This window comes from Artemia sp. Qi Xiang Cuo, chromosome 19 (genome assembly GCF_049724085.1).
Source record: "Artemia sp. Qi Xiang Cuo chromosome 19, ASM4972408v1, whole genome shotgun sequence".
NCBI lineage: Eukaryota > Metazoa > Arthropoda > Branchiopoda > Anostraca > Artemiidae > Artemia > Artemia sp. Qi Xiang Cuo.
The window spans coordinates 31,940,339-31,964,103 of record NC_142812.1 but is presented as its reverse complement, the minus strand read 5'-3'; the positions used below and the strand labels follow the sequence as shown (position 1 = coordinate 31,964,103).

The window sequence follows — 23,765 nt, the reverse complement described above, 5'->3', positions numbered from 1 at the left end:
TCCAAGATACAGACCAAAGAGATCTGTCCAAAGGCCTTCAAGCCCAACCGTTGGAGGAAACTGTTCTTCATATGTACCTGCAGGTTCTTGTATAGCAATCACTGCAAATGACCAGCATGCACTGTGTGGTGAACCAACCCTGCTTGACCAGCTTTCAATGCCCCATCAACTTATACTTGAGGATTCAGATCAAGCGAGGTCTGGACCAACGGTTGAAGAACCAACCCTGACTAGACAGTCGGTCCTTCCTTATTTATTGACTTATTCTGATCCTATGTCTATAGCAAAATCGATTTTTAATAAATGCATTTCGTAGAATAAGAAGAAAATATTTGAGAAAAATAAAGAAAAATTTCCCTTTATTTAGGTAGTTTGTGACATCCACAAATGCAAAAGATCTTGCAAGTCACTAAAACTCGAGCAGCGGCGTTTAGTATACAAAATTTACATAGCTCTTGGCTATGCCGAGCGCACAGCCTATATGAGATCGTTTATTACGACAATTCAACCAAACCGGAGAAAAGAAAAACTCTGAAGGGATGAAAAAACGAAAAGTAACACTTCTGTACAGGCTACCTACCAATGATGGACAAGATATGATCCCTGTGTGTCAAAAACATATGTAGCCACCTTTGGCTTTAAGCACACCCAGGTTCTCGAAGTTGTTGTTGAAGGAATTCTTCGAGACGGTGTGTCATAATTTCCAAAAGAAAGAAGGCGTTGTAACCAGCGCAAAGAAGTGGATAAAGAGTCTTTAAGGATACACATCGAGTCCTATAGGATAGCGAAGGCTCCGCAACAGATTTAGAAAAACAGGAGTATCAGTTTCATCGGCAGATGGCTGGAAAGGCACGATTTCAGCTCCAGAGAGACGTGAAGGATAGCTTTGCACCAAAAACTTTGGTTTTCACTGTCGATATGCAAAAAGTTCTAACACTCCCAATAATGCCTGCTGTTAAGGAGTCTTTTTTCATGAGCCGCCTGGTATGTTTCAACAAAACGTTTGTGCCTGCAAATAGTTGAAGTTGTGTTAAAAAAAGGTGAATCCTCTATGTTTTATCGTGAGGATTTTTATCATAAGTATGTCAGTTATGATTTCATTACAGTTGCCGCAAAAAGAAAGAACTTGGTAAAGGATTGCCAAAGTCTCTGTAACAACCGAGGGGAATAAATACCTCGAAAAAAGGTGAGATCATGACACAGCTGGTACCACACATAAGAGACCAGAGATCCAGATAATTCTGGAAAAAGATACCAACGGAAGACAAAGCATCAGTTGATCTCCCTTTTGAGAGATGTGAAGAACAAGATGGACTATAATGATGTTTGCTTTTGTGAGTTCCTAAAAGCTTAATTGAAGTCGAAAGTTGTTCCTGTTTTCTTGTCAGTTTCTAAATAACCGAACAATACTTTTATACGTTATTTTACATTAAAATCGTTGAAGTTATGTTTATGAGAATGCGATACATAGGAGAAGTTTCTGCACGATTTTGACCCTTGCTTTCTGCGTTTCACAGGTGTGGGTGAAATCAGAGAGGGTATTTTTCAACAAGATCTATTCAGTGAGTAAGAAAAAAATGTCGGAAAAAAGTTTAATAAATGAAAACATTGTTAAAATTTTAATTTTTTCACATTTAAATTTAAACGGCAAAATGGCACAAACCTCATTTTGGTCTGCCGAAAAACACGACACAAGAAGATAAGTGACAAAAGTGCCAAAAGTAAATGGAAAGTTGGATTTTTGAAAGCACCACGTGATTCAGCACAAAAAATTACGTCTGCTCATGTTCAGAAATGATAGCCAGCAGCTTATTTTCCTAGTTTTAATGTGGGTAAGTTCTTTAAAAGTTTTTATGTCTCCTGTCAAATATGCAAAATGTCACTTACCGCCATTTGGTTCGCCACAGCCCAGCCTTAGAAGTGTTTGTGCATCTGGCCTTCAGGGTGTAGTATCTCCAGAGGTATGGCTCTTAAGGCCTGTTGAATAGTTTGAACAAAATTGCTATTTCAAAATTATGATCTGTATCGAAGGTAGTGGCATCTAGAATTGCAAGGGGGCCATTTGCCATCTGATCTGTGTTGCCACTTATACCGCATTTTGCGGTATAATACCGTAGTTTTGGAGAGAAATAGCACACTTTTTTCTGATTATACCGCATACCGCAATTGTACCGCGAAATGACTTTGATCAGCGTATTTATACCGTGAAATAACTTTCATCACTTAATTTATTCTAAGTAATGTCACCTTACGGGAAAAGGGACAAATGTTTGCTCTCTTCTTCTAATGACATATGGCTGGATAGGTTACTGCGGAAATCGCGAGAATTCAAACTAGTAATTAACGTGCTTCCAAGAGTAAATATTTTACATATCAGTCAGATGCCTGAATGAAAGTAATTTTCAACCATTAATATGGTAAAGGTGTACAGACACTACAAAACAGAGTGACTACTATACTAGAATTAAGTAAATAGGTAGTCTCGGGCTGTACTATATTGCTTTTTTTGGGCATTATTTTTCCACTTGTAAAGCCGAATTGACTAAATAATCTGAAAAAGGTAAAAAACTTTATTATAAGTATGTGTGAAATTCAGAATGCAGAACTTTGATTAAGAAATAAAAATGCTATTTCATTTAGAACTTAATACTGTATTTAAATATAGGCTAACATTCATTTCCTGTAGAACATGCATTCCAAAATTTAGAAAAATTATATATTTTTTAATTTTTACCTGATTTCTTATTGCATATCATTGCAATTGGTGCCATATTGGTGTATTTTTTGTATTGGTGTATTTGGTGTATTGGTGCAATTGGTGCCATATTGGTGTATTGGTGTATTGGTGCCATATCCTTGCACTAAAATCTGCCACTGGAGCAGTATTGTTTCCAAACGTTTCAAAATTGATGCAATACTTTTTTTTATTGCCAATATCAAATGTCATTGCTGAGCGTCTTTTTTGTTTTTTAGAAGAAGTCAAAACTGACACGTAAAATCGATCTTAGTTGAATAAAACGTCAACAAAATCATCTTAGTTCAATAAAATGTCAACAAAATCATCTTAGTTCATTAAAACGTCAGCAGATTTATTTGCTAACTATTTCTATGACATTAAACGCGGAAGGGGGTCTAAAACGTCAGCAAAAAGGAAGGTCACGCCATGACAAGGGGGGGGGGCGGGAAACGAGAAGTGTTAAACCTGTAATTAAATTGAACAGGAAAGCACCGTCAAGTGACAGCACGCCTGTGAATAAAAATATGTTGCAGAGTACGACCAATCTAAGTCTTGACGAGTATTACCACATTGTCTGATACCGCGTGACTTGTTTATGCCTCTGCGAATGAGTCCTTTTCACATTTCAGTATCCTTAATATGATAATTGTCATTGATATTTAGTTGTGATCATAGTAGCGCTCTTCTGCTAGCCATTTTGTTTTCTATTTTTCTCTTTTTTCAGACAATGCCACATCTCTGGGTCATTATACATTATTTCTCACATAAAAGCTGCAAGAGTTACTTTTTGTATAAAAAAAAATGGCTTTAAGGTAACCACAAACCCCGTAAGGGCGCATGAAGCTAGATGCAATCTTTTCGAGCCTAGTTCTCATGTCTCCAAATATCTTCAATAATTGATTTCGATCAGTTATTTTAACTAGGGTTTGTCCCGGGGATGAAGTCAAGCTTGGTTAAAGAAAGGAGGGGGGTGTCAAGAAAGAGGTTGTGAACAATTATATCTTGGGCACTTATGTACACAAAGGTGTCACTACCTTTTTTGCTTTGGGGCGAGGGAAGGAATAGAAACATGCTGACCAATCAAAAACCAAACCATACTGAGGAATTTTTAAAGCAAGTAAATAATTTTTATCATTTTGTTATATAATAGTTAATATTAATCATAGTGAATATTAATAATAGTAAATAATAATTTTATTATGCTTTACACTAATTTTTTGAAATATATTTAAGGAAGTAAGTTGTGTAAAAACTGCTTCTGTTATGCAAAGCGTCTAGAATTAAAAAGGAGAAAAATAAGTATCCGGTTCGAGAATGTCGTCTTGCATATTTACAGAGCCAGTAAATATTTTTCAATCCAGTATTCTCGTCTTTTGGAATGCATCAAACAGTCTACTTTCTTAAAAAAAATTTGGTGTAAGACTGTATGTTTAGACTGCAACTTGTGTCTTTTTTTTGCTTTTACAAAAACATTATATAAAATAATCAAAAAATTGAAAAATGGTACAGAAAACGACAATATACACAGTTTTTCTGGAGAAAGCGCCGAAAATGAAATTTATATTGATAAATAAACTTTTAATCTAGTTAAAAACAGAAAAGAGTAGATTATCTAGTTCAGGACTGAACTAGCGCTTGTCAAGGCAAGACATCTCTTGTACCTTGTGATAGTTCTCTCCACTGCGAAATCCAGTTTTATTTCAATTATTGCACTGTTGAGTCTGGAGCCCCTCTTAGTTTGATTTTGTAAAGAATGGGGCCCATGCCCGTAAGTTTCTTTGAAATGTCATTTTGATGAGTTGAGGAAAGAAGCGTTCTGTATATTGAGCGATATATTAATTACCGATACAATATAATTAGCGATGTCTCTCACGAAAAAGTATTTCGATGAGCGTATGGAAAACTTAAAACAACTGGTTGAAAATCTTTGTACGGAGAATGTAGCGTTGAAACAAGAGAACACTGGCTTGAAATCTGCTCTTGTGGCAGTTAAAAACCAGGTTTTAAGAACTGAATTGTATGTTAAACGCAATAATCTTCTTATCCATGGAATTCCTAAAAAGGAAAATGAAAATATTGAAGAAACCGTTAATGATTTTTTATCAGAAATGTCGGTACGGAACTACAGGGATATTAAGTTCACTGCCATCTATAGACTTAGAAGCAAGGCTAAAAGTTCCAGGAAACAAAACTCGCGTCTGGCATCGGACCCTACTTTTGTATCGGTTCTAAATCTTCAACATAAGGAAAATATTATGGCTTGTGTTGGTAATCTAAGAAATACGGGGAAAAGTGTCAGTATTGACCTTCCATTCGAGCTGGCTAAACGTCGGAAAAAACTTTTGAGTACGGCTTATAATTTAAGAAATTGTAAAGTTGCCTCCGATAAAGTGTCTCATACCAAAGTGGTTCATTATGGCTAGAATCTAAAAAGACTTCTAGTTCTAACCGGATCAAAGTTGATGACGCATTCTACGACCCGCTTACCCTAGTTTTCCCCTCGGCCAATACTGATTTTGATTCTGACGCATGATTATTAGTGAGTGCTCGTTTCCGCTCAATATTTATATCTTCCAAAAATTTGCTATTCGTTAATGCTCTTTGTCATCTTGTATTTACTCCTTTTCTTTGTCTTTCTCTAACCTCAGTACTTACACCTTTCTGTGCTATTTTACTTGTCATTTTTTTTTGTTTCGGAGCAAAATAATCAAGTTCGTGTCATAGCCTTTTTTCTTCGGATTAAGAGGTTGACGTCACTGGCTCTCAGTCACATGCATAGGTAAGTAATTATAGTTGAGATTTATTCTCTGTTGGGTATTAACGCTAGCAAAACACTAGTAAAATTAAATGATTATGAATTTGGAAGAGTTAATTTTAGTGAAATTACACATAACCCGGTTTGTAAAGCTCCCAATATGAATTTCTATGAAAATTTTGAGAATTTTATTGATAGTGTTTTTGGAGGAACTAAGGTTTTGGGACTCCGGAGCTCGGTGGGGTGATGCATTCCCGGATGTGCATCTAAACGTTCAGGGCCTAAATTCCTCGTTTGATGATATCCAATGATTATGTAGGAATTCGTGCCCTGCAATTATCGGTCTCTATGAAACATTTTGAGCGAGAAAAATCAGGTACTTTTGGATATTCCCGGTTATATGTCGATATATCTTAACCGCAAGACGGCCCAAAAACGTGAACTCGGATTTTACATCTGAAATAATTTTCAGGCTATACTAAGACATGATTTATGTACAAATAATGAAAAAGTATTTGAGTCACTTTTTATAGAAGTCCCAATCAACGCTAACAAAAGGGTAATAATATATGAAGTACATCGTTCTCCTAGTTGATTTAAAACTCAGTATCTGGAAACATTTGAAGATATTCTTGGAAAATTTTTTGCTGAAAAATCCAAAGTTGTATTGATGGGTGACTTTAACCTTGACCTTGCAAAACCGTCATCTAGACAGGCTTCCAATCTTTTGTCTTTACTAATTTCGTATGGATTGGCTCGTTAAATAAACATACCAACAAGGATTTTCAATCAGACAGCAACATTAATTGACAATACTTTTTCATCACTACACTTCCTTAAGAACGAAGTACTGCTTTCTGATACTTCCGACCATTTGCCAGTTGCAGCCTTGTTTCCCATCCTCCGAAAATCCACAAAGATTAGTCCCCCAGGATACACCGAAATTCTGTTGCTCACCAGTGGAGCTGGAAAAACTGAAAAAAGATCTGAGCACATCTTAATGGGACTTTACTTTACCAGAAAATATTAATTTGGGCAATTATAACGATATATTTGGCCAGTTTTATGACACTATTAAGGAAAAATTCACGTCTTATTGTCTAAAAGCTTCTTTAAGGAATCCTCGATCAAAAAGATCAACACCCATAGCTCCTTGGTTAACATCGGGAGTCCTCAAGTCAATAAATAAGAAGCAGAACATTTGAAAAGAGCATAAAAACAGACCAAGTGAAGTTAAAGTAGAAGCATTTAAGTTGTACCGTAATATGCTGAAATCAATTATTCGGAGAGCTAAAACTGTATATTCTACTAAAGAGATTTGTTGATTGCGGTAAAATATAAAGAACACGTGGGACATGATTAAGGGAGTTAGTCGGCCATCCAGAAAACTAGAAGGTCTCCCTAAGTCTCTTATAGCAGACAATCAACTTATCACAGAAAAAAGCCAAGTACGTCAAATTTTTCGTGGAGTTAGGGAATAAAACTGCTAATAGTATTTCCTACTGCTCTGTGTCACAAACTTGGAAGCAGTTCCTAGGCCCCCGTGATTGAAATCAATTAAGATATTGCGTTGAGTTCTCAAAGTTCTTGAGGATATTACGGTGCAGAAAATTAAAAATATTGTTTTGTCTTTAAAGAATCCTTCGGCAGGTTTTGACAAAATTTCTGCTAAATTAATTAAACATATCCTTCCATCGATTATGACCCCACTTTGCCATTTGATTAATAGGTTATTTCAATTAGGAGTATTTCCCCAGTGTCTTAAATTGGCGCGTGTAATAGCTCTCTTTAAAGGAGGTCACAGTGAGGATCCTGGGAACTACTGGCCGATCTCTGTTTTGTCAGTGTTCTCTAAGATATTTGAAAGGTCAATGCCTTTTATGGCATTGTTTTATGGTTTCAAATTTTTTTTTTGGGGGGGGGGATAGTTGTTTTGCTTTGTTGGCCAGTTTGAACCGAGTCAAACTCAAAACGAGCAGAAATTAACATAAGTTGGGCTCAAAACCCCTATGCCTTCCCAAGGCTAGAACATGTTTTTACTTTTATCACTTTAATAAATCAAATAATATTAACATTTTGAATGCTAAACATCATTATATGTATATAAAACTGGCATTGAACATTCATTTGTATTTTTTTCAGTATAATGCACTTTATTTTCTGGCCTTGGAAAGGCATAGTAATTTTATGCCCAACTCATGTTATTTTCTGGTCGTTTTGAATTTTACTCTGTTATTTATAGTAACTTCTGTTTGTTTTGGGTTCCATTTATTTATCAATGCTGATTTGTGGTAGTTTCACGCTTGGTAGATTATTTGATTTTATTTTTTCTCATTTTTTGTTGAATGGAGTTTTTTCTTTTCTTTGAAAAACTTATTTTGTGGAAAGATTTTTTTCATTAATAGCTGTTCGTTTTATATTGACATAGTTTTTTTTCAGGGAAAAAGAAAATAAAGCTTAAAATCTTTTTTTTTCTTAAGAATTTATAGTTTGGCCTGCTAGTTGTATTCTGGAGAAAAATTTTCAGCAATTATTAACAGCAAACACACTCTTAAAAATCTGGACACAAATAGGAGTGTTTAATTTAGTTTTATATATCTTTTAGTTGACCTGAAATAGAAAACTTGATACCACTCGCAAAAAAAAATCTTTTAACTTTCTTTGATAGCTTGGCTACATTTACGCTATTTTAATTTGGTTAAATTTTAAGAGCAGAAGCAGCCCCGAAAGTTTGAACATAATACCATCTGTCGTTCTTGGGATAATGCTGAGATGCCTTATTGGGAATTAGAATTAACACAGTGAATTTTTATTTAATCTTATGGAAACATTTAGTTTTTAAAAATAATGTCAAATTGTGGTGGGCGTGGAAGGGGGATTAGTTTCCCTCCAATCAATTTCGACTATTAAAAAGGGCATCAGCCCTTTCTATTTTCAATCAAATGAGCCCCTTTAGAAGTTCCTACGACAACTGCTTCGATACAAAGTGCCCTGGTCGAAACAACAACAACAACAACAAAATAATAATACATTATACCCACATCGATCTTTACTATAAAAATGTCAAGCCTTCCAATCACTTTCGACTATTAAAATGGGCACTAGGCCTTTCAATTTCCAATTGAATGAGCCCATTTTGAGTTTCTACGACAACACTTCCTATAAACACCTTATATTCCCCAGGGCATAAATTACAACCCTTACCCTAAGGGCTGTGAGGGTGGTTGTCATCCTCTAAGACCTAATTTCGAGAACTTTCAACTACGTTAAACAAAATGGCTATCTCAAAATTTTGATTGGATGTGTCTGGGAAAATGGTGGGTTTGAGAGGGGTGTTAGTCTTTCTCCAATCACTTTCAACTATTAAAAAGGCAAAAGCCCTTCCAATTTCTAATCAAATTGGCCCGTTTGAAGTTTATACGACAACTCTTTCAATAAAAACATTACATACCCTTCGGGGAGAACTTACAACCCTCACCCTAAGGGCTGGGGGGGTTGTAAAACTCAAATACCAAATGCCCATAAATTTATAATGCGTTGAACAAAATGGCTAACTTAAAATTTTTATTGGGTGTGGATGGGGGACTGGTGGTTGTGACAGGGGGGTTAGTTACCCTCCAATTACTTTCAACTATTAAACAGGGCATTATCCCTCTCAATTTACGATTGAATGAGCCCCTCTTGAAGTTTTTATGACAACAACTCTATCATTAAAAATCTTATATGCCGCAATGGCACAACTTACAACCTTTGCCCTGGGGACTCAGGGGGGTTTGTCATCCTTAAATACATAATTTTCAGAACTTTCAAATATGTTGAACGAAATGGCTATCTCTAAACTTTGATTGAATGTGTTTGGGGAAATGGTGGGCGTGAGAGGGGGGTTAATTACTTTTCACTCACTTTTGACTATTAGACAATTTCAATTTCCAATCAAATGAGCCCCTTTTGAAATTTCTACAACAACCTTTCTATATAAACCCTATATCCCCCCAGGGCATAACTTAAAGCACTTGCACTAAGGGCTCTGATGGGGTTATCATCCTAAAAGACCTAATTTCCAAAACTTTTGACAACGTTTAACATAATTTATATCTCAAAATGTTGATTGGATGTGTTTGGGGAAATGGTGGGCGTGAGAGGGGGTTAGCTGCCCTTAAATCACTTTCGAAAATTAAAAGGGCACTAGCCCTTTCAATTTTCAATTGAATGAGCTCTTTTTGATTTTTTTATAACGTCGCTTTCTATAAAAAACCTTACATGCTCCCAGAGCATAAATTACAACCAATGCCCTGAGGGTTGTGTGGGGGATGGGTTGTCATCCTTAAAGACCTAATTTCCAAAACTTTCAACTACGCTGAAAAAAATGGCTATCTACAAATTTTTATTTTATGTGTTTGGGGGGGGGGAAGGGCGTGAGAGGGGGGTTAGTTGCCCTCAAATCACTTTTGACTATTAAAAAGGGCAGTAGCCCTTTGAATTTCCAAACAAATGAGCCTCTTTTCAAGTTTTGATGACAAAGATTTCAAGAACAACCTTATATAATCCCACGGCATAACTTATAACCCTTGCCCTAATGACTGTGGGGGGAGTGTCCTGCTCAAAAGTATAATTTCCTGAACTTTGAACTGCGTGGAACAAAATGGCTATCTAAAAATTTTGATTGGATATTTTTGGGGAAATGGTGGGGTTGGAAGAGGTGTTAGTTGCCTTCCAATCACTTTAGACTATTTAAAAGGTCACTAGCCATTTCAATTTCTAATCGAATGAGCCCCTTTTTGAGTTTCTACGACGACACGTTCTAAAAAAACCTTATATGCCCCAAGGGCATAACTTACAACCCTTGCCCTGAAGGCTGTGGGGGAGTGTTCTTCTCAAAAACATAATTTCTATCTGGAAATCCAAATCACTGAACAAAATGGCTATCTAAAAATTTTGATTGGATGTGTTTGGGGAAAAGGTTGCCGAGAGAGGGGGGCTAGTTGCCCTCAAATCACTTTCGACTATTAAAAAGTTGCACTAGACCTTTGAAGTTCCGATCGAATGAGACCTTTTTCAATTTTCTACGTCAAAGATTTCAACAAAAACTTATATGCCCCTAGGGCATAACTTATAAAACTTGCCCTGAAGAGCTTTAACTGACGTGGAACAAAATGGCTATCTCAAAATTTTGATTGGATGTGTTTGGGGGAATGGTGGGCGTGGAAGGGGTGTTAATTGCCTTCCAATTACTTTCGACTATTAAAAAGAGCACTAGCCATTTCAATTTCTAATCGAATGAACCCTTTTTGAAGTTTCTTCGACAACACGCTCTATAAAAACTTTATATGCCCCCAGGGCATAACTTACAACCCTTGTCCTGAGGGCTGTCAGGGGGTTGTCACCCCCAAAGAAAAAATTTACAGAATTTAAGATAACGTTGATTAAAATGACTATCTCCAAATTTTGATTGGATTTGTTTGGGGAAAAGGTGGGCGAGAGAGGGGGGCTAGTTGCCCTCTAATCGTTTTCAACTATCAAAAATGGCACTATCACTTTCAATTTCCAAACGAATGATCCTTTTTTTATGTTTCTACGACAATACCCTCTATAAAAACCTTATATGCCCCCAGGATATAACTTACAGCCTCTGCCCTGGAGGCTGTGGGGGAATATCCTCCTCAAACAGTAATTTTTATCTGGAAATTAACTAGGCTGAACAAAATGGATATCTCAAAATTCTGCTTGGATGTGTTTCGGGGAATGATGGGCGTGGGGGGGGGAGGGGTAGGCTCCAACCAATCACTTTCGACTGTTAAAAAGGGAACTAGCTCTTTTAATTTCAAATCGAATCAGCATTTTTTTAAGATTATACGACAAAGCCTACTATACAAGACTTATTTGTCCCCAGAGATTAACTTACAGCCCTTGCTCTGAAGGCTGTGGGGGAGTGTCATCGTCAGAAACATAATTTTTATCTGGAATTCAACTAGGCTGAGCAAAATGGCTATCTCAAAGTTTTGATTGCATGTGTTTCGCGAAATGATGGGCGTGGAAAGGGTGTTAGTTGCTTTCCATTTACCTTCGATGCCCGTCCAATTTCTGGTTGAATGAGCCCTTGTCGAAGTTTCCATGAAAGATTCCTCGATACGAAGGGCCTGCTCTCACGGAACATAATAATAACTGATATACTGTGTCAACATCGCTCTTATATTCCCTCAGGACCTAACTTAAAACCAGTGCCCTGACGATTGTGGGGGGTTGTCCTTCTCAAAAACATAATTTCTCTTTGAAAAAGAACTGTGAAAAACAACTTAGCTCTCTTAAAATATTGGGAGAATGATGGGCTTGGGGGGACTAGCTGCTCTCCAATCACTTTAACCATTTAAAAATGGCACTAGCCATTTCAATTTGAAATCGAAAGAGTGTTTTTTGAAGTTTCTACGACAACTTCTTATGTATAAAACATATCTGCCCTCAAGGCAGAGCTTAACACCCGTGCCTTGAGGATTCTTAGAGTCTATCCTCCTCAAAAATAAATTGTCTATATTGAAATTAGCGACGCTTAAATAAATGTCTATCTTTAATTTCTGTGTGGTTGGGTGTGGGAGTCTGACGGGTGTGGGGGATCTAATTGACATCCTCAAATTTTAAAAAGTACACAAGCTTATTGAGGTTTCACGTGAATGAGCCTTATTTGAAGTTTCTATGACAACCGCCTTCCATAAATACCTTATATGCCCTCAGGGAATAACTTAAAATCGGTGCCCCGAGGGTTGTGGGTGAGTGTCCTCCTCAAAAACCTGCTTTCTATCTGGAAATAATCTTTGCTGAACAAATTAGCTATCTCAAAATTTTGATGGGAGGCGGGGAGGGGAATGATGGGCGCGGGGGGCTATTTGCCCTCTAATTAATTTCGACTATCAAAAAGGGCACTAGCCAGTCCAATTTCCAATTGAATTAGCCCTTTTAGAAGCTTCCGCCATAATTCCTTCGATATGTCGTGCCTGTGTCGGGAGTAAAAATAAAAAAACAGTGGGCCCATGTCGTTGTTTACTTAAGTAGCTTTATCGTGCTGCCTATAATAAATAGAATTTTAGCTTCATATCGTGCGCACAACTTTCTAGAGAACGTATGGTCTGGACGAGCTACTAGTGATGAAGATCGGGTGAGAGTGCCAGAAAGTGGGGAAAAGATATGAGTTGATCATTGGGGATTATTTTTCCGTTTTTTATATGGGGTGGATATTTGGGGGATGTCTCTTTTCATTTTATTCTACCTTTCTTGTTTAAAGTCTATGGCGAAATCCACCATCAAAAAAAACTTATAAATAATAGTATCCATTTGCTAGAAAAGTAGCAAGGAAATAATTGCTTTTTAAAAATAAGTTTTTTAATTAAACTAGTAACGACGCATTTGCATTATGAGAATCAAAATATACCATAACTTATATCGTGTTTCGGTTCAGAGGATACCGCAAAAACATCGCTTTTTTCATCGACAAGCACCGCTCTTTGGTGTTGACCAAGTGGCAACACTGATTCATTTCACTGTTCAAGTTTAATATCCCGCTCGCGTCATACACGGTGGGACCAGTTGGGATTTTTTTCCACTCCGCCGGATTGTTTTAACCTTCAGGGGCGGGCATAATTCTGGAATGGGCGTGGGGCCGTGGGGCGAGAAAGTGGGCATTTTTTGTACAAAATGAGCTTATATTGGGTTTTTTTTGACTGAAAGTTTGGAACCAAACGAATATTTCCAAAATCACGGTGGCTCAGCCGTGGTTATTCACCAAAAAGACAAAAAGCCCTCCTTTTGGGCGTAGAATGCTGTCTATTCTGAAACGCTTCTCCATTATGAATTTATTTCTGCATGGCTGAGATGGTTCTGCGTTAGGAGTCTTAAAAGTTACAAGGAATTTTACTACTGCTCAGATTAAGGCAAGACTTGAATTTTATTAAAATCTATCCTTTTTTATATATTTGACAGATCTGACCCAATCTTTTTGTGGCCTTGTCTTATGCTAGAATTGGAGTTGCTGCTGAACAATCATGTCATGAAAAGAATGTATACTTTGTAATATGCATATGTCCCTAATTATAATAGTATATAACTTGAGAAGGACACATGTTAAGAAAAAAATTCATACTTGATAGTTAATATACAGAAATTATTGTTGCTGATATCTTTCTTGTAGCTCTGCTTTACATTATCCCCAGGTCATTCCCCTTCATTTGTAAAAATATTGCTCAAAGTCATCCCTTATACCAGTCAATTTAAGCAACTATGACAAAGCCAAACAAGTAAAACAAGTTGCTGATAGGAGGAAGAATGCATTAGTAATATCTAATTTGGGTTTTATATTTGCACATTAGGGGAAGGAGTTGGGGATAAATTATAGCTGAGATACATGCAATATGTGTTATCTACAATTATTCTGCATATTATGAATTTTTTTCTTAACATGTTTCCTTCTCTACATGTCTTTCTCTAGACTGTTGTAATTAACACTTTTTAACTGCAAGTTTATTATACTTTACCCCCCCCCCTTATTGTGCCTATATACCTGGTGACTCTGTGGCTGATGTATAGGGGGGGCTTACCTGACCGAATTATCACTTATAGTGAGTGATAAATAAAATATCAAGTCAGACTATCAGAGGCAGCACAATAGTGCTGGCTAAGTAAGAAGCACTGTGGGCACAATATATTGTTTTGTTTTTTAGGCCAGGGTACTTCTTAAAGAACGAAATGTTATAGGAACTTCAAAAAGATACTTATGGAGGGCAACCAGGTCTCCATCCGCCCAATCAATCACGTTTTCCTCCACCGCACAAAACGAGTTTGAGTTAGGCAGTTCGTTAATAGTAGTTTAAAGGTGCCTAAATTATTACTTTCAGAATGCCCCCCCCCCACCACCCTCAGAGCACTATTACAAAGAGCATGAAACAACATCCTCAGTAATCAAATACAAGAAATATTTAGGGAGACATTGAACTAAATCAAAACAATATGAGCATGTGGACTTTCAAAAAGGTGACAAAGCAATATCTCAAGAACAACTTATATTAATAAGTTAGATCTTTAAGAGTACATTGTGGGGGATTTTGAACTAGCCAGAAGGCACTATGTGTATACGTTTAGTACTACAACTATATCTACTTTAACTAACGATGCTACGAGTACTACGATGAAGGTGCCCCCCTCTTGTTCCCACGTTTGGGTACCAATGCAAATATGTAGTCTTAATTACATGTTGTAAAATTCTAAAAAAGTTATTATCTTGGGAAAGGGTTAGGTTACAAAATTAAGCTTTGTGGGATGTGTTCAAAGATTAAAGTGTATCCTTGAAAGATATTTTTAAGTAGCCAATCCTTCTCTACTCCTATTCCCAAGAGAGTGCACTGACCTTTGATTACATCTAAACACATTTATTTTGTGAATTCGAAGACATTCATAATAAGTAGTCTTATTTAAAAAAGTACAGAAAAAGTGTTTTAAGCTTTGAAAATCTTCTAAATACAAATTTTTGAATTTTACAAGATATGTAAATACACTTTATTAATGTAGGATAATGCCTTTGATGTGGATTAAAATTTTGCTCTAACAACAGGAATTGCATTTAAAAACTAAAACCAGAGAAAAAGAAACACAAAATTAAGACATAATGTTCTTTTGTCAAAATTCCATGAGTTAGAAATAAGAAGGAGTTTAACATAGTAGAATAGTACTACCTTCCCCAAGCATGTTTTTGGCCCTGTATTCATCACTGAAAGTTTTGTTTGACTAACTTAATTCTTCCGTGATATCACAAAGTAGCTTGTGTTGAATTATACCTTGCATATTTCAAGATCATTTTTACGATAGCTTTTGTCTTAATAATCTGCCCGAACATTTAATTAATAATGACAAAATCTAAAAACAGAAAACATACTGGAAATATAGATTTTAGGCTACGCGAGCCTATAGTTTGGCGCAGTGGGGGTGGGGAGAGGGAGTGCATATGAATTACAATCAAAATTTTCTATCTATAATTATTTAATTTGGATGATTTCAGAAGGATTGTTCAAGGTCATCAATCATCAGTACCTTCAAAAGAGAGGAGAAAGCGGAGGTATGTATTTAAAAATATTTTTATAAGAGATTATTTTTTATTATCTTGATGCATTTTTGTAAGAGTCATTCATCTGACTCGAATATTTTCCAAAACAGCAAAAAGCCACTAAACTAGAAATTTACCAAAACAGAAATCAAGGTTTATTAGTCTTATATTAGAGCTATTGAATTAGAAACATATAAAGAAAACAATTCTCACTTAAAAATATGGAGAAAAATTGTAGTTAAGGTATTTTGAAGGCACTTCCAATATAATTTACCCCTTCCCCTAATCTGCAAGTATATAGCCCTACTCATATATTTCTCATGTATTTTACCATGCATCACTCTTGTTTAAACACTTGTTTTCTTTAAATTAAATGAATATTGATGAAGTCAAGAAACAGAAAAACAGATGAAAAATATACAATTTTGGCAATACATTTGCACATTAGAGGGATGGGATAAAGTATAGTGGAAGCACCTTCAAAATTTTTAACTACTTTTTTGTTTCATATTGTAAAGGAACAATTGCTGTTTCCTTCTCAATAGCCCCAACTATAGGCTAATATCACATCAAGTAGTGTGTTCACCCATCCCTGTATCAACTATTGAATTGTATACATCTTTTACCTAAGTTTATTGACCTGCCAAAACCATTTGATCAATATCTGATTGTAGAAGACTTTCAGATATAGGGTGTATCAAACTTTATTTAAACAGATTTTTAATTCTAGATAACCATGAAAATGAACTTGATAATATGATTAATAAAAACATGTTGTATGTTGTAAAGAAATAATTATGTGGTTTAAGTGTTTTTGGTGTCCTGCAGAAACATATGTCCTAGGCCTATATATGGGACTATGAGAGTTAAAGGACACATTTTTTAGTGAAACAAGTATTACAATTAGAAAGAGTAAAAGGTATTTATTAGTGTTCCCCTTGTCCCTAGTTCTGATATAGAATCTTATATGTATTTACCAAATGTACCATTAAATTCTTTCCAGTGGTATTTCCAAGTATAGAAATTGCATCCCAACCTTCTAATTTTCTGTCAGGTAGTGGTTGCATTCTATGGTGCTCTCATAATTAATGATGATCAATTTTGGCTAGAATGTCTTCCATATTGCCTCAGCCCTTCCCATCACTAATTTCTGTTCTTCATTTGTAAAATAATTAGTTATTTTAGTTCTAGTCAAGAGTTGGATCATAAATGGGCTTAACACAATAAGCCATAACCAAATTACCAATATAGTCGATCTAGATAAAACCTTAGCCTCCTTTAAGTCTTAAATCTTTTAGTGCCTTAAGGATCTAAGTGCTTTTTTTTTTTTTTATTTGTACGTATTATTTCATCTTGGGATTACAATGGTTTCTGTATAAACCCCGTTCTCACGTTATTTTGTTTTTTTTTAAGCCTGACTTTAATAATAAAGTTATCTTTAAATATCTTCTTACAGCTCTACCAAATAACTTGTAACAAAAATTTGTATGCAATACTAGACAAAAGACATTGTATGTCTGTGGTTTATGACTGTTGCTAGTTCTTTCAGGGGGATAAGTCAAATCGAATTATGAAAGTTAATAAAAAGAGTTAACTGCTGTTTAATAAATCTGATGCATTATGCTGCAGCTAAAAACGGATGTATTTTTGCATATCACATAAATCGTTGTTCTTCCGTGAAAGTGGAGGAGGATAAACAAAAGGCAAGCAGCCAAAGTAAAAGTAGAGTTGGATCAGGAGTACAGCTTTTTCTGATTTTAGCACAAAAGAAATAATTTAGAACTATTTCATCATGTGTAGCTCTGCAGCATGTGCTGTAATTTCTAGCACTTCGTAATACAATTTTTTAATTTTGTAATTGACGAAACGATGAGGATTTTGAAAAATCTTAAGGAATTAAAAAAAGTTTGGACCGCATTTTTCCGTATTTGTTTTGAGATATTTGTGCAAAGTTTTATTTAATCAGGACCACCTTTTTGCCGTGTTTGTATCGATTGGTGCTAAGTTTGAAATAACCGGACAAAAAAACTGATCTAGAACTAATCTAACTACACTTATGGGGCCATGCGCGTGTCGCGGCGCAAGCCGCGACACGTGCAATATTTTTTTTTTACTTTAGCACCAAAAATTGTTGTGAAACACACAAATTTGGGCAATTTTAGATCTTTATAAACTGACCATGATGGCAGTCTTGGTTTTCAAAGGCTCGGGCGTATTTTGGCTTGTTTTTCAAAGGCTCGGGATTGTTTTTTGTTTGACTTTCTGGCAACACATCCCCCTATAGCTATGCATACATTACATAGCCTATCTTGTGAGTTTGAACATAATACCCTAAAGTATTCCTTAGATATTGTTGAGATGCTCCTTCTGACAACCAGCATCCACATTAAGTTTTTATTCAGTAAAATTCTACTTTTGGCTATTTTGGAAAGGGGTTAGGTTAGGAAAATGAAACTTTCAGCGATGGGTCTACAGGTTAAAGTATGTCCTGGGGGTATTTACTTAGCCTTGTGTCATCTCATAAGGAGACATTTTTAGAAAACAATTCTTACTTTAAAATATGTATAATTAGACCCCGGCGACACGCCAACGGAGTACACCAAAGCCCCCGCCACAGGGTCCGGGCAAAAGACACTGAAGAGTCGTACCGCCCTCGGCGCGCCACAGGCACGCCGCCACCCAACGCGTCGGCGGCGGGTGGTCGACTTTAAATTATTTTTACGGCAATTCTTTATTGCATCAACCGCAAAGTCGAGCTTTTCCTTCTCGTGTGGTTTAGTATTTCGATTTTCCTTATTAGAAATCAAGCAGAGCTTGCACTATCCCCGAATTTTCGGGTATTTCCCCGAAAATCTATGCGTCACCCCGAAAAATAATTTGGTTCCCCGAATCCCCGAAAATGACGCAATCACGGTGCCACCCCTAGTGATTTATCACCAGTGACTTTCCCTGCCAAATATTACTTTGTTTACCATAATTCTTCACTGCTCTCTTGTTCATTAATTTCCCTCTCTTTTGTTACTTTGCATAAAAACCAGACAGATGTAATATGTAATTACAAATATTGCAATATACATATTTATTCATTTGTTGACAAAAAAAAAGTATCGTCTCTGTGAAATGAGTTTATATCATTTTAAATGCAGTTTCCCATTCGCTATTTCTTACATCATTCAAAGCCAATAATTTTGTTTTCAAGTTAAATAGAATAATATAACGCATTCACTACTATACAGCTTCAGCCTTTTGTTGGATTTTGAAATTGACAGCCGACAGATTGTTTCTACAGCTGAATTGTAAGGGAGTTATTGAATTTAAGCAATAGTACCTTGATTTTTTTTTTTTTTTATTGAAACTAGGAAAGCCCAAAAGCAGAAAAGTTGACAAAATTTAAAAGACTTTTATTAGTTATACTTAAAACAGCACTTGAATAGTTTTATCGTCCAAAAGGAAACGGACACATGTGTCTCCGGTTTTTTCCTATTGATGAAACGGGTTTACTTTGAAAACATTCATTTATATGTACCAGGTAGATTCACACTAAAACGAATTGGTGTGACGAAAGCGATATTGACATCACCACCTAACATTGCACTCGAGTGACAATGGCGCCCTTGGTCCAGTGCCCAAGTTACATTAAAATGCCAGGTCATAATAAAAGCTTTCAATTTGGGAGGTTCAAGGAGGAGTCTTTAACAGTCTTATGACCTCAGGGTACTAGATCTTTGCAACGTTCTTACGTATCTACATTGGTTTAGAAAATTCAATCACCCCACAAATGATTACCAAAAATATGCACAAATTTAACATTTGAAATATTTTAACACTGTTTTCAAAGCTTTGAAGAAAAGCAAAAAAGTCTGAATACCCCTAACTACGCTTGAAAGCTATTTTAAAAAGAAACTCTTTGGAGATTTCCATGGAAATGACCATAGCAGAAGCTTTGAGCCTGGGTGGGGATCAAAAAGAAGTCTAAGTATTTTGACCACAGGTGACTTATTGTTGCGACTTTCTAAAATTTGGTAATTCTTTTGAGCATTTGGAAATCAAAGCTTAAACTCAATAACTGATACTAAGTGTCCTAACATTTTGCTTGGATTAAAAGTAACGAACTAGGATGAACATTTAAACATCTTCCTGGAGCTACTTCAGTCTGCATATTATTTCATTTATTTACACTTAAAACGGATGAGCTTTTCATTTTTTACCTAAGAAAATAGCTGGCACTTCATTTTTCTTCATAGCGAATAAACTATTAAGTGTTTTTTGTGTCATTGTAATTGAAGTGTTCTCATGTGAAGTGTTCATCATGTATTTTTCAATTTGATAAACTTACTCCTTTTAGATACAGTTAATAATTTGACTGATATTAGGTATTTATCAGTTTATAATTTGGAATGAATCCCCAAAAGAAAAAAATGAATAATATCCAAAAGAGCAGCCAAAAGCGATAAAAAACAGCAGTTCAGCCTTAGCATATATGACGTATATTCTATAAAGAAGCAAAAAAAAACACTTTAAAATGTATTTTTTTTTAATTGTAATTAAAACCAGTTTTTAATAAAAGAAGTCTTCTTAGGAATCCAAAAGAGCAAAAAAAAAAAAAAAACAATTAAACTGAAATTCGCCCAATTAAACTGTTTTAAATGTGACAAAACAGATATAGGCAAAGGGTATTATGAAAAATTATGCTTCTAAGTTCAAAGTTATATTCAAAATTTGTACCCAGATAATTGAGGAATTTTGTGATACGGTATTTGAAGTTTTATATGCAGTAATGCTCAATTAAAAAAACTTTTAATTTTGATAATTATTTATGTTAAGAATACATAGCTAATAGATACTTCAACTACTCGTATTATGCAAGGGTTCTGAAACGCCACAGCCATTTCGTTTCTACCAGATTTCTACTTCTCTTGATGAATAACGAAGACCAGTTTCCGCCAGCGACTAGTGAATTTTTGAACTCATGAATAGGCTCGAATCTGTTGTAAATTGGAGCTGTGATTTTAGAAAGACTGATGAAAACATTAATGTTTACGGTCAACATTGATCGCGCCGGCGGCGCGCCGCCGACATCTTACCGGCGACGTGCCGCCGACATCTTACTGGCGACGCACCGCCGGCGTCTTACCAGCGGCGCGGCACGGCGTGCTGTTTTTTGCCCCGCCGACGCCGGTCTTCCCTCATCGGCGCGGTGCCAGGGTCTATGTATAATGATCCTAGTTCTTATATTATCTAACGGGAGAACCTTTATCATCAAGTCTTTCCTCTAAAAATCCTCAAAAGAGAAAAAGTTTCCAAACATCACCACGTTGAAAATTCAATGCTTAAGTCTTTTGAAATTGCCGCTGTAAACTGCCGCCAAATAAGTTGTTTTATAGATAGCATTTAGCACGTGTTTAGCACGTGTGTCAAAAAAACGTATTTAAAGAAAAAGTAGTGGTATATAAAAAGGTTAGATTAGGTTGATTTTCCCCACTGCTATTAATATTTTGTATTTGCCCCACTGCTATTCGCCCTTCGCCACTGCTCTTTAAAAAAAAATATTAAAAAGACCGGCATGAAGGCTATCTATAAAAGAACTTATTAGGCTAATTTAAAGCCGCAATTTAAAAAGACTTAAGCATTGAATTTTCAACGTGGTGATTTTTGGAAACTTTTTCTCTTTTGAGGATTTTTAGAGGAAAGACTTGATGATAAAGGTTCTCCCGTTGGATAATATAAGAACTAGGATCATTATACATATTTTAAAGTAAGAATTGTTTTCTTAACATGTCTCCTTATGAGATGACACAAGGCTAAATATTAAAATTTTAATACCTAAAAATAGGTATCAAAACTTTAATAGCCTACCTAGCCTATTTAAATTTTGACAAAACAACATTTGGAAAATTTTAGGGAGGGGTGGGGTTAAACACAACATTAGGGAGGGGGGGGGGTAAAGTTTAAACTTACCTCCCATTTACCTTAAATTTACCTTAAATCGCATTGTCCAGTGAAATAAGGAAAGATCCTGTAGAGTCGCTGGTCAGTGATAATGGGGAGTCACTGGTTCGGCGGCGTCCCACTCTGTTTTCCATGGTTTGGTGAACCAATTCTTATCAATGGCAATCTTGAATGCATTGACAGAGGGAGCGGTGACAGCTGCACTGGGAAGACTGTTCCAGGGGCCCACCACTATTGCGGAGTCTGCTGTGAGCTCTCTTCCTGAGCAGCTTCTTACTATGCCCTCTTGTCCTGAATGATTCGTCAAGTTGTAAAGGACTCTGAGAAGAGGAATCAGCATGCAGTAGCTTGTAAGCCATAATGACATCGCCCCTCCGCCGTCTGTAGACGAGTGTTGGGAGCTGTAGTTTGTTCAGGTGGGATGGATAGTCGAGATTCTTGCATCCATCAATAGCTTTGGTTGCGCGCCTTTGAACAGACTCTATTTTCTGTTGGTCACTCTTATTCAGAGGCATGGCAACACGTATCCCAAACTCCAGCAATGGTCACACGAAACCCTTGTACAGCTTCGTCATGACTTTAGATGATCTGCTACATACTGTATGCTTAATTATTCCAAGGGCCTGAGATGTTTTGGCAACCGCTGTTTTGGTGTGTTTGTTGAATTTAAATTCTTCATTGACGACTATTCCCAAATCTCTATCAGCTACCGAGGAACCAATCGATTGTCTCGAGCCATCCCCCCCACTCATATGGTACTGCCACTTCTCATTCTTTTTCCCAAAATATACCGCCTTGCACTTCTGGATGTTAAACTCAAGCTTCCATTGGCGGGCCCAAAGGGAAAGTGCATCCAGGTCTTCCTGTATGGTGGCATAGAAGCTCATCTTATTTCTTACAGCCCGTGGAGCATCATTAATTTAAATATTGAAAAGTGTTGGGCCCAAGATCGTTCCCTGGGGCACGCCACTATCAGCTCCAGCAACTTCTGAGAAAAACTCTTGCCAGTTATCCCCAAACACTCTAACTCTCTGCTTTCTTCCTGAGAGGAACTGCATAACCCATTCAACACCCTCCACATGTATCCAGGTTGCTAGAAGTATAGCCTTAAAATGACGATGGCAAACTTTGTCAAAAGCTTTTGCAAAGTCTAATAGAATCATATCAACAGGGATACCCTGGTCTAGCAGTTCGGTGACACATTCATATGCGTCAATAAGATTTGTCTCGACCGAGCGTCCAGATCTGAATCCATGTTGGCTATCGGTAAGTAGTTTATTGTCAATCAGGTGTTTCATAACAGCGGTGTTTGCAATTCCTTCGAGGATTTTACTGACTGTCGAGGTGATGCTAATTGGTCGGTAATTGGCAGCACAGTTCCTGCTTCCACCCTTGTGAACAGGTGTAATATTCGCATTTCTCCAATCTTGAGGGACTTGTTTCGTGTCAAGAGACTTCCGGAACAGTTTTGCTAGGGGGAGGGTAAGCTCCGCATGAGCCTCTTTCAAAGTTCGAGGGTGTACCCCATCAGGGCCAACTGACTTATTTGGGTTCAATCTTTTGAGCTGAGATTCAACATCCAAAGTGCCAATAGTAATAATTTGCATCGGTTTCTGAATATCATATTCCAGAATTTTAGGCAAGAGGTCATTATCTGGAGGTGTAAAAACTGACTTGAACTGCTGGTTCAGAGCTTCAGCTATATTTCCAGGGTTGCTTATGGTATTCCCATTAACTGATAGTTCGGTTACTGAGTGTCTTCCGGGCTTTTGAGTTTGTTTTCGACGCTGAAGCTAAAGACTCCTCATACTTGCTAGTAACTTCTCTTGTAAGGTAGCGGACTTTGTTTCGTATTTGTTTGAATTTGTCATGATTAGCCTGTGTTGGGACGTCCTTGTACCATCTCTAGAACTTCTTCTTCTTCTAGACTGCTAGTTTGATTTCTTATGTGATGAAAGGGAGCATTCTTGGTCTTTGTTTGCAAGTGGCTGTTGGGTGTTTTGTAATTGTCTCACTGAGGACCCTTTTCATCTTAAGCCAAGTTCCCTGTACATTATTCTTTTAGACAAAAGACCAATCTTGGTTAGCCAAATCTTGCCTGACCTTGTTGTAATTTGTAAACACATGTTTTCTAAAATTATTTGTCTGCGGGTACAACTTTAGTCGACAAGTTATGGCTATATGGTCGCTTGCGCCAAAAGGTGGCTCTGAGTCTATACTTTGGATTGCTTCCTCATCTTTGA

At 36.6% G+C, this 23,765-nt stretch overlaps 1 protein-coding gene across 1 annotated transcript in view; it reads right to left on the bottom strand.

Moving 5' to 3' along the window:
- The window catches only part of LOC148940733 (uncharacterized), a 73,549-nt gene extending 70,697 nt beyond the window's left edge, over positions 1–2,852 (bottom strand). Inside the window, exon 1 of the mRNA XM_089105057.1 lies at positions 2,735–2,852. Coding sequence (XP_088961183.1) covers positions 2,735–2,852 — 118 coding nt within the window. The remainder of the gene's footprint in view (positions 1–2,734) is intronic.
- Between the last annotated feature and the right edge of the window lie 20,913 nt (positions 2,853–23,765).